The sequence below is a fragment of the Erithacus rubecula genome (assembly GCF_903797595.1).
Source record: "Erithacus rubecula genome assembly, chromosome: 10".
Classification (NCBI taxonomy): Eukaryota; Metazoa; Chordata; class Aves; order Passeriformes; family Muscicapidae; genus Erithacus; species Erithacus rubecula.
In genome coordinates this window covers 23,091,875-23,104,092 of record NC_136662.1, presented here as the reverse complement: position 1 = coordinate 23,104,092, position 12,218 = coordinate 23,091,875, and the positions used below count along the sequence as shown (strand labels likewise).

Genomic DNA, 12,218 nt, shown 5'->3' with positions numbered 1-12,218 from the left:
TCTGCAGGGCTGAGCTGAGAGGAAAGGTCACTGCTGAGAATAACACCACCTTCTGTCTGTCACATTCCACAGGCTGCAGAGATCTGGGGTCCCCTGGAGCTCTCTGGGTGCTCTGATGACAACACAGAGCTGGCAGAAGGGGAAAGCTCACATGAAAATAAGTAGCAAGGAAGTGATGACCTGCCCATCCTTAATTTCTGCTCCTAAACCAGGGATAGCAACTGTTTCTCCACCTTGGCTCATCTGTCTCTGTACTGTAAAACCCCCCTTGGCACTCCAAGTGCCAAGTCCAGCTGTGTGTATATCATTCCAAACCCAGCACTGCAAAGATCTGGATAAAAACAGCTCCTTTCCAGTAAGAAAAATTACTTTGCAGAATAATTTCCTCATATAATACCATGACAAAGGGTTGTAAAAACAGTACAAGAAGATTAACCAACAGAAGAAGGTCACTATAAAGTGTGAGGGCTGTTTAATTAATTTATGGACACCTGTCCCAAGTCCAACTCTCTTTGAGGTAGGAATATCTCAGCAACCTTTCCATGGCAAAGATCTTCAATCCATTCAGGAAAGGTATCTCATTTTTGGTCTGATTATTTTTTTCAAATAGGCACTAAAAAATATCTTCAAACACTCTACTGCCTGGACCATTACAATTAAGTAATTTTCCAGCACCCAGGTAGCTAAAAAGCTACTCTGCCATCACTTCTGAACTAGTTTTCTTCACTGCTGGATCAGTGAATATAGACACTGAAAACAATCTTGCCAAAAGAGGCAAGGGACCCCCTTGGAGCCTGCAGGAGCCTTTCCACAGTCAAGGAGCACCAGATCAGTGTTTCTGCACTTCCAAGGGGGGAAAAAATGGGGAAAAGAGTAGGAGAAGGGAGAACTATTTCAATCAAATATTTCCTTGCTGGAGAGGGAGGAAGAGCTGGTTTTGCTACTACTCAGAGCCAACCCATAGTCCAGAGCATCCTCTTCCAAGAGCTATAAAGATGAGCTACTTCTATACACAAAAAGTAAAAATAAACAGTTTTAATTCATGTGGAAAACACTTTCTTTGCACATATTGATCATGAATACATAACTAGACAAAACCTGAGGGCGTGGTTTGGTTTTGTTTTGATTTTCTTTAAACTCTATTGCTTCCTTATGGTAATAAAACCAGTAAATTATTGACTTACCAAGGATGTTCTCTGAGTTACACAAATACATCATAAACCCAGATTACACATGCAATTTTTTATATTTCCCACATTAATATAACCAGGGTAGGTAGGGTTTGGTTCTATTAGTTTCTCTCACTTCCTGAAACAATTGTTTAGGACTGCCCCCTGTTTACTTAGATAAGAAGCAGGCTATCAACAAATTGCTAAATAAGGCAAGGAAGGAGAATCTCAGAATGGTTTGGGTTGGAAGGGATCTTAAAGCCCATCCAGTGCCCCCCTGCCATGGCAGGGACACCTTCCACTGTCCCAGGTTGCTCCAAGCCCCGTCCAGCCTGGCCTGGGACACTGCCAGGGATCCAGGGGCAGCCACAGCTTCTCTGGGCACCCTGTGCCAGGGCCCATCCTCACAGGGCAGGATTTCTTCACAAACCCCAATCTAAACCTGCCCTCTGGCAGTCTGGAAGATGCTCGTGCACCTCAACCCTCTGCTGCAAGGCACTCACTCACCCATCTGCTTTTCTCAAGCTTTCAAGCACTGGAACAAGACCCACCTTACAACATGAGCTGCTGAAACCATGAACAACATGAAACCCTTTCCCCTTTCTCCCTTTCAGGAGCTCAGCCAGAGTTTGAATTTAAGCAATGAAAATCTCCTCCTTTGAAACTCACTGTGATATTTGGTTTTAGGTTGAGTTTTCAGAGAGTGGGTGCCTACAGGTCACTCACTTCCATGCCAGGCCAAGGAAATGTGTGCTTGGGTGCAGTGAGACCTTCTGATCCCAGCACACATCCACACTTGACAGGATACAAGCTCCACTGCCTAGGCTACAGCATTCCAACAGCTTCAGTTCACTGAGGACAGCCACACTGACTCCTGGAATAAAGAAATTCTCATTTCCAATTTTAGCTTTTTTCCCCCCCTTGAAAATTGAGGGGAAGGGAGAGGGGTTATAATGGTGGAACAACAGCCAGGTGCTATTCACTGGAAACACTTCTCAGGTGTTTTTCTGACTGAAAATTTTAACTGAAAACTTCCCCACTTGAAATGGCCAAATGACCTCCAGAATTCTGCATGCCAGAACAAGATGGGTTCAGAAGTTACCTCATATTAACTAAGAACATCTGAACAGTCTTGCCAGCCTAGAGATATTTTGAATTGTCCTGAGCAACATCCCAAGACTGAAGTTTTCAGTCTGACTTCTGGCCTGTTAAGGAAAGAGCCTTCAAAGCAAACTAATCCCTACAAAGGTTTGGACACACTATTTTTGGAGACGACAATGCATATTTAGGAATGGTAAATCATAGTCCAAATTCTTCCTTGCTGTTCTCCTTCTGCACAGAGTAGACATATTTTAAAGGTTTCAGTTATTTTAGCAATTTGGCATTTACTTCAAACTAAGTCAGGGTTCTGCTGTCTTTGACAGAGACAAGGAAGGAAACACCTGTCACAAAACAGGGATGAACAGAAGGGAGACAATCCCATAAAACACACAGGAAGAAAGAAAACATCACTGTGAGAAAGAAAACTGCCCTAGAGTTTGGGAAGCAATCAGATACTATACAGAATCCCAGAATGGGACTGGGAGGGACCTTACAGCCCATCCAGTTCCACACCCTCCACCAGCCCAGCCTGCTCCAAGAACCACATTCAGCTTGTCCTTGTGCATCAATCAATTATTCAGCCTCACTACAATACTTTACTGCTGAAGATTTCCTTTCCTAGCCTTCTCCCAGCTCTTCTGAGATAAACTGGTTGATAAACTATTGTGCTTTGCATTCAACTTTATTCAGACAGGTTTAGCAACTGGAGCTGCTCCTAATAACAGAAATCCCACCATGATATTCCCATTTTGTCAGAAAATTACTGCCTGACATGTTTGCTCTCCCTCTTGCAAAGCATCCAGGAGCTCCATGGAAACATCTGGATTAGGCTTCTCAGATTAATGAACAGATTCCAGAATATTTTTTTCCCAAATCACATTACCACTTACTTTCTTACAGAGAATTACTTCAATAACCTCCTCCCCAAATGAACGTCCCATAATTTTTTATAAAGGCACAAATAAAATTAATCTACAAGAGATGTTATATTATTAAAACATGATGAAATCAACAATGCTCAAGGCTCTGTCATGGCATTTTGTTCTTCATTGGTATTTACATATTATACTTCTTATGTATTGCTCTGGAAATCAGCTTTGAAGTGGAATGATGAATAAATGAAGATTTATTATGACTATCCTTATTAGAGGGATTTTAAAGTCATTAGAAACCAACAGACATAATAATCATATTATATTCAATCTTCTCTAGAACATCTCCTTTGATTGGCCTGCTAACTCAATTATTTAAATATATATTACAGCAAAATGCAGCACGACTTCCACAGTTTGGGATAGAGTGGAAAATTTTATGTTTTGGTTTTATTTACCAGGATCTGTCCTTACAGAATTCATGGGTTTCATGATGAGTTTCTCGATTTTGAACACCAGGGTTTCAAATTAACATCAACTCAGATCTTTAGGAATGACAAATCCTGCACCTAAACTGAAAAATGGGCCAGAAAAGGGTTAACAGCAGGTACTACTCCCAACAGCAAAATATGGAACATTAACAGCCCTCAAATGGATCCCAGAATAACTAAATGATACTGCTGACACCAGTCCAGCTCTATAAATGGGAGCCTTTTAAAATCCCTTCAATCTTCTTGATCCTCTGACTCCGGAAGCTACTTTAAGTTTCTTGTGTTAAAGTTACAGTCTTTGGCCCACAGCACGTGGTTAAACCACCACCAAAAAAACAAAAAAGAGACTGAGACTCACATTTTGCCAAAAATTGCTCCCTCACTAAGTATTAGCTAAAATTTAACCTCAAATTCCTCTTTCTGCTTATGGCAGCACTGAAAGCCTATTTTAAACAAAAGCTCACAATTCCAAGCCCAGCATCTCCCAGGGATTAGAAGGAATACTGAACAGTCCTGAAGTTTCTTCAACAACTACTTTCTCTTCAGGTAACACCTCTGGGAATTCTTACTCTGGGACCCACTGGGAAAGCAAGCTAGCCCTCAAGAAAACTGGAAAAAGCACCAGGGAGGTTTGGTGTACTCAGTACCAAGGCAGCTTATTCACAGCTGGCATAACTTCCAGACAGGTAGCTGGGCAGATCTAAAACTTTCATTTCTGAACAGTCTTTCAGATAATTCCTGGCATTTGAAAAATCTGTATTTAAACATCTACATCTTTATGTAAAAAGCACTTTGTGTATACTAACAGAATCTGGGGGGAAAAAAAACCCAAAAAAACATGAAGCTGACCATGACTTTATCTCCTATCACTTTACCTCTCCTGATGCACGTGAGCTGGATGACAGACCAGTCTTCACAGTGGAACAGAAGTTTTCATCCCATGTTCCCAGTTTCCCAGCACCACAGAATCCCTGTTTCCAGTTTCAAACCTTCAAACCCTGTTTGCTACAGGACTTCAGAACTAATGTTTTATTGACAAGAGAAGTGAAGATTTCCTTTTCTTACCGAACAGATTTTTATTTTTAGGAAATGAGTCAACTATGTTGGTACCCAATGACAAACATGTAACAGAGACACATATATTAATACATAATGGGGTTGTGCAACTTGTTGTCTTTGAATTATTCTAGGATTTGAGGAGGTGAAGACAGTGTAGTACTGTACATCACTTAAATTTTTATTTTTTCACCACGGATTTAATTTCTGTTTCAAGTGTCACGTTACCCTCCCCTGGATGAGCCAACTGCTCTGTCATATATTTTAACACACATTTTGCTTTATATTTCATGGAAGTTTAAGACTTCCTCACACACCTTCCAGAACATTCCTGGTGCTGGGAGAAAGACAATCCTGCAACACTCACCCCCAAACACATCTCCGTTCTGGTAGTTCTTGCCCTTCTGAGTTTCCTCTTCGTTTTGAACAGTAGACACATGCTTGGCGGAGGCACAGCCCATAGCTTCATTCAGACAGCTCCAGCTGGAGAAGCACAGGTCATCTCTAGCAACGCCCGCTCATCCTTGCAGAAATAATCCACCTTCCTGCTCAGCTCTCACGGCCCTTCCACCTAAACACAGCCAAAGAGAGGAAAACATTCACACAAAGTGCCCTCGACACGGGGAGCTTCAAGGAGATAAAAAATGGAGTTTGTCAGGAGGAGCACAAGGGCACAGCCTCTGTGGCTTGAGGCTGCTAAAACCATATTCCATAACATCAGGTACAGGCAGGTTATGATAAAGGTATGTCTTGGGATACAATTCAGGATGTAACCAGCAATGTGCATTCTGTCCCCATCTGATGAGCTGGTGGGGCAGTGACCCTGATCTCCTGGCACATATTATCTGCTAATGGGCCAGCTTTAAACCAGCTGGGGCAATCATCTTTATCTTTCCACAGCCCATCCTCCCTCCAGGCAGATATCATCTGCTGCTGGCCCATTCAGTCCCACTGCATGACTGATAAAATTCCATCATCCCACTGGGAGATGTTCCAGCCAGGGGGAGCAGCCAAGCCTTTCCTACCCAGAGAAAAAATGAGATTTCGGACACCAAGGTACCTTCTTAACACTGGATTCCAGAGGAAAGCCAGACCTTTCCACATCATCCCTGGACCTTCAGAGGAAACTGCACCTTCTCCAGGAGCACTGCTCCAGCTGAACCACATCTGCCCCTGCAGGAGGATGCAGCCACCATGGAATGGGACTGCTGCCACCACCCTGACTGACTGACGGGTGTCAGCTTGGATTCTGACTCTGCCAGGGTTGGGATTGTTCTTTGTAATACTGTATTTCTATTTTAATTTCCCTAGTAAAGAACTGTTATTCCTAATTCCCATATCTTTGCCTGAGAGCCCCATGATTTCAAAATTATAATAATTTGGAGGGAGGGGGTTTATATTCTCCATTTCAAAGAGAAGCTCCTGCCTTTATTGGCAGATACCTGTCCTTTAAACCAGGATGAAGCACCTCCACCCTGCCCTGGGACAGAGCACAGCAGTAGAACTCAAAGCCTCCTCCAGCCTGATTCTTTAATCCATGCTTTGAAGAAAGCAGCATGCAGATCTGTTTCCCACCCAGCTATTCTCACAGAACACAGAAGGTTTTGGGAGAGGAGATAAGAAACCGTCAATATCTGCTCCTCCTGCTCCTTTTACCAGTCTATCCATCAAGCCAGATCTCTTACAAAGCATTTTACTGATTAAGAGCTGCTAATTGCAGATGTTGGGACAAAATAATCTCTCTGAATCAATTAAATATCTTATGTTCCCAGATGTGAAAGGCAATAGTCAGCTGCATTATCTTTTCTCTATGTATTCATTATGCTACTCGACCCATAAAACCTCCACTGCTCAAAAAGACAATTATCCTCATTTTAGGATGGAATAACACTCCCTGAACATTCCAGATGTCACATAAAACAAAAGGTGAATGAAAAATCTAATCAAGAACTGCAATATTTTAGGTCAAAAAGAAATTCAAATTCATGAACTGTTTATTGCTAAATGGTTCTACACTGGAACAAAAGCTACCTCAAAGTTTGGTGAGATGACCTGGTTTGCCTTTCCACCAAGACAAACTTTTCAGGAGAAAGAAAAGTGAGAAACTCCCCCTTTTGCCAAGTTCTTTTAGTTTAGCTATAGTATAAGATCATACACACAATTTCTTAATTCATTACTTCTGAGCTGTACTTTACAAGGCTGTGGCTCATTTTGCTCCACGCTGACCCCAAGTTTCTGTGTAACACCAGACAAGCACTCTTACCTAGGATAAGGAGTGCTGGAGCAAAATGATCCTTAAGGTCCCTTCCAACCCAAATTATTCTATGACACAGCAGTATCCACTCCAGCAGAAATGTGTAATTCCAAGGGAAATGCTGAGTTTCCTTTCCCTGAGCACTCAGCACACCTGCCCCATGCCAGGGCAGCTCAGTGACACAGCTGCACATGGTCTAGGAGGGGTCTGCTCCTGCCTCCAGAGGGAGTTTCCTGCCCATCCCCAAAGCCACAGACATGAGGATGTGGCAGCCAGGCCCAGAGGGATTCCAAAGCTACAGCAGACCGTGGCTTTCACCAGGCAAGGGGAAGGACTCTGCATGCAGAACCCCCTCTAACTCCTACTCACAGCCAGCTTCCCCCTTCTCTGCACGGAGCAGGGCTTCTCTCCACTTGGAGAGGGTGTTCAGAACACACAGTGTACATCTGCTAATAATCCCTGTTCCCAGCAGTCACCCCTCCCTGTCACCCCTGCAGAGTTTTATGGTCAGTGCATCCTCCAACATGCTCTGCTCCTTTTTCCTTCTCCTATACATGCACACCTGAGCCTGAATTTCTCATTGTCCCATCCTTCTCCTCCCCCTTAGACAAAGCTAATTACTCACCCCAAAACACAGGATTGTATAGAATCATAGAAAAGCTTGGTTTGGAAGGAACTTTAAGCTCACCTTATTACAACCTCTGCCATGGGCAGGGACACCTTCCACTAACCCAGGCTGCTCCAAGCCCCATCCAACCCAGCCATGGACACTTCCAGGGGTGGGGCAGCCACTGTTTTGGGCAACTTACACAGGCATTGATGCTGTCAGGGGAAGGGACTGAGCACACCTGTCTGGAACTATTTTTTTAACCCTATATGGTTACATGACATCCCACTCCTCCCCCATCCCCCGTCCAGAAAAACCTAAATTTTACAGGAAAAGTCAGTATAAAGCCAGGGAAATTCCTCAATGTTTGTAGTTCAGAGAGGGTCACAACTGACAGTTCATCCTCTCTTGTGTCCTGCACTAAGATCTTCATCTCACTGCTGGGGAAAACAAGGATCCAAAGGGATTTACAGCATCAGCCATGCTGTGCTTGGAGAGAGGTAAAGACACACAGGGGTGTGGGAGATGGAGGAGAAACAGCAGACTGGGAGAGGGAACTGGACTGGAACTGAAAGGGGGACTTGTTTTCCCAGAGGACATAAATGTAAAGACAAGAGCTTTTAATGGACCAGCTGAAGCAAATGAGGGGGTAAACATGACCAACAGAGTCCTTGCTTCAGACTTCAGAAAAAAGCAGGAGCCTCCAGGTAGACAGAGCCTGAAAACCCTGATTTCTGATTTAAAATACAACCAGTAGTGTTATTCCTGGGGAAAGGGTGTGGCCAGCTATGGGAAAAGGAGCAAGGGAAGGCTTGATGTAACCCTGGGAAGGATGTGGAGGTGTTTGGTGAGACCTGGGTGAGAGGCTGTTGTGGGGGAATTAATGCCTACCACAGCTCAGAACCTCTGAGCAGCAGAAGTGCAGGCACAGAAGTACCTGTTGAATGAATTATGCTCCTGCCATCTTCAATTATTTCTCCTGTTTCTTTTTCCGTCTCTCAGCAGGGACCATTTACAAAAGGGAAAACAGCTGCTCAGTATTAAAACCCAAATGTATTTCACAAAGGAGCAGTGGGTTGGGTTTAGGAAGGAGATTTTTTTTGTGAAGCCTTATACAGCCAACATGCAGCACAACAAATTGCAAAATACTTAATTACTGATTTGTGCCCAGGACAGTGATGGTCCCAGGACCATTGAGCTGCAGGAATATTCAGGAGCAAGGAGATACAGAACAGGAATGCAGAATGATAAAGCTCTTTGGGGGAGAAAAGGAAAAAAATATCCACAGTCGGATCTCTCCTGCAGCATTTTGGTAGCACACATCAACCTCTAAAAATATGGTCACATTTGAAGGCATGCTGTGATTAAAGGAAACAGATGGGGATACAAGAACTGGAAGTTTCACCTTTTACATTAAAGAACCACAATCACAGCAGCACCTGAAAAAGCCATACAATTTAATAGCTGGATTATGACAGCAAACTTCTCCTTAAACTGGGCTGAGAAAGCTACTGAAAACTGACTCCAAGGTGAGTGTGACACACTTCCAGGCATGTTCCTTGGACTGCTGCTAACACAGTGCTGTGGGACACAGAAAACTAAACACAGCCCAGGGACAGTGCAGGATGTAACAGAGAACAGAGTGGGAGTAAAGCAGCATTCATGAAATTAAATTGGAGGTACAGGGCAGCACGCTGCTCTCCAGCCTGGGAACCCTGCCCTGCCTGAGGAGCAGAGCTCCCAGGGATGAGGTCTGGAAATCACTCAGAAGAGAGGTGCTGGTCCTCACTTGGTGGGATGGCTGGCAAAGCTCTGGGGATGTGAAACACAGCACTTCACATGGCAGCAGAGCAACACATCCGTTCCTCCTCCTCCTCCCCCACTTCTGCACAAATGCAATTTTCCCTTTTGTCTTCCACAGCGTTTTGGGGGCACGCGGATTTTCAGAAGCCAAAAATAAAAAGAAGAAAACCTCAAACCATTTGCAGTTCACGTTCACCACCCACCACCACTAATTATCAAGATTTGAGAGGCAATTTGCAGGATCCAATCTGCAAAAACCTAGTGAGAAAAATCTCTGAGGCAGATCAAAAGTGTCTACACCACCCCCAAGTGCAATGCAGCAGGCTGAGGATTAACATCTTGCACGGGGGGCAGAAGAACACTGGAGACACTCTCAGATGCTGTACTTTGTACCCCAGGTTTCTTCTAAGCTAAAAGCAGGGGAGCTCAGCTCTTGGAATAGAAAATACCTTTGGAGACTTTAAGCAATTCCTTTCTTCTTTCTTCTGAGCAATGTCTATGATGTGTTTTTTCTTTTACCAACTCTTTCAACACTTTGTTAATCCACTCATTATGCCCTCACCTCTTATTCCTGATGGTCAAAGGCTGCATCCTTGACAAAACACCTTTTGCTTTCACAAACACTTCATACAAATGGAGGACTTCCAGTGTTCTACAACAAATGCATGCTAATTCTTCTATTACAACAGGTGTATTTGTTTTCATCTTTATTGCATTGAGATAACTGATCTTTCATCATCTTCAGGCTGCAGATAAATCTACAAATTTCTTTCCATGTTGACCACACAGGAAATCAGGTTAAAATTTCGCAATGCTCAAGAGATCAAAGCAATGAGTTTCATGCAACCATGAAAAACCCCTAATCTACAAAGAAAAAACACACTGGCTTTTCCTATGAACAACCTGTTCCAGGCAGAACTTGAGGATTTGACTTACTGCTATTAATTACATTTCTTTCCTATAAGAAGTAAGTCTGCTTGATTTCCATTTTGGTTTTGTTCACAAAAAGAAGAATGCAGAAATTAATTCCAAACTTGTCCTGCACACAGGCTGCTGGGACTTCTCCACTGTGACATCTCTTCTCAACTACCCTCCACCAAAAAAGATTGATCTTTGGGTTTTATTCAACAGCCAAAAGGCAATTTTGGAGACAAAAAGATATCACTTTTGCCTTTGAAGTGCACCAATGGCCTAAGGACAAAAGGAAAAAATACTAAAAAAAAAAAAAAAATTCATATAAGGTCTCTTTTTCCTTTTTCAAATTATTCAAATTGGCATGAATAGTGCAGTTATATTGAAAATTATCCCACTGACTTGCTAAGCAAGAAGGGCTAAATGAACAGCAGAATGAGAATTCTTTTGCTTGCAATCAGGATTTCTGCTGATCCAATACACAGGGTTTTGATATGTTAAAGCAACAAGTGATTTCCAAACAGAAAAGCTCTCAACAGCAACATGATACTTCCCAGGAGCATCTTCTCCTTCCTCAGACTCCTTAGGAAAAATACCACCAGTAAATCCACAGAAAAATATTTCAAATATCACAGAGTAAAAACACAAATATGGAAGGGAAAGGGATTTGCATTGCAATCATCCTCTTCATTCACACAGGGTGGAGTTAAAATAAAATCAGTATGAAAAGCCCAGCACACATGAGATGTCAGTCATACAACTTATCATTTTTGCTGTTTTCAAAGAAAATTAATTACATTTCATTCTGAATTTCTTTTACCCTCAAATGCTTTAGGAGTAGTGATACAAACATTGCCACCACCATTACAGAATGCAGTTCTAATATTTAATTACTTCCCCCACCACTTTCTATGAGAATTAACAGACAGGCAGGACACAGGACACAGTAAAAGGCCTTGAGGTAGAGGAACAGAGATTTATACAATATTTAGCATGTTCTAAGCACAGCTCTGAGCATCATTTCCCTTCTGAAGACCCACTCCCCTTGCTCTGCCTTCATAAAATAATTTAAAGATAAAACCACTGCACCTAGGCAGTCACCACCATCATGTCAAATCAGACTAAAATAATTGATGTAGAAGCTGCAGAGACTTCATCAACAAGACCCACTGCTTTGGAGGAAAATCTTGAGGGGTAATTACCACACTGATAAAACAGCCTTGTTCTCCTGAATTCCTCTCCTTTTCCCACCAGGGCTGGGGGATACATCTCCAAATGTCAATGCTGACTCTGGCCTGGAGCTGAGCTCTGTCCCTCTCCCAGAAAAAGCAGTGGTTTTACAACTCTCTCCTAAAAATGTGAAGCACACACTTCTTTATTTCAACAGGAAAATCATCAAGGATCTAATACCACCCACTAGTGTGGTAGCAAAGACCTGAAATTTTAAGACTTGAATGTCTAATCTTAATTTTTTGCTCTTTCTCCCTTTGATTTCCTTCCCAAACTACTTCTAAATCTTTTCTATGTGCCACCATAAAGAAATAACCACACTGAGATGGGTCCTAATGCAATTATCTGTAATTGCACATTTGCAGGGTCTCACCTCCCTTTAGACCCACTGATTTTCCTAACAGCTCTACAACCAAAAGCCCCACAGTCAGATGACTGGTTATTCCCTAGAAAATCCTTAAAAATATCCACAAATGAGATGACAGACCCTGGCATCTCCAGCTCCATCAGTGAATGATGAATACATACACAGCAGCAACTCAGCTCTCTGCTCAAAAATCCAGCACAGAATTATCCCACCTCACCTGCTTTGACTCTGCCTTGAATACACACTCTCCAGTTATGCTGGGAGCTCCCAGCTTCCACCTGGAGACCTTTCCTTGCATCCTGGCCAAAACAGCATGTTTGGAGCAAATTGCTGCCCAGAGAGGAAGAACACAGCTG

General features: G+C 42.9%; 1 protein-coding gene across 2 annotated transcripts in view; it reads right to left on the bottom strand.

Annotated features, from left to right (window-relative positions):
• The window catches only part of LOC306806153 (uncharacterized protein C1orf21), a 93,738-nt gene that overhangs the window by 48,314 nt on the left and 33,206 nt on the right, over positions 1-12,218 (bottom strand). For both annotated transcript variants that reach the window (XM_079314620.1, XM_079314621.1), the window contains exon 2: positions 5,057-5,260. In XM_079314620.1, coding sequence (XP_079170746.1) covers positions 5,057-5,150 — 94 coding nt within the window. In that variant the 5' untranslated portion in view covers positions 5,151-5,260. The remainder of the gene's footprint in view (positions 1-5,056; positions 5,261-12,218) is intronic.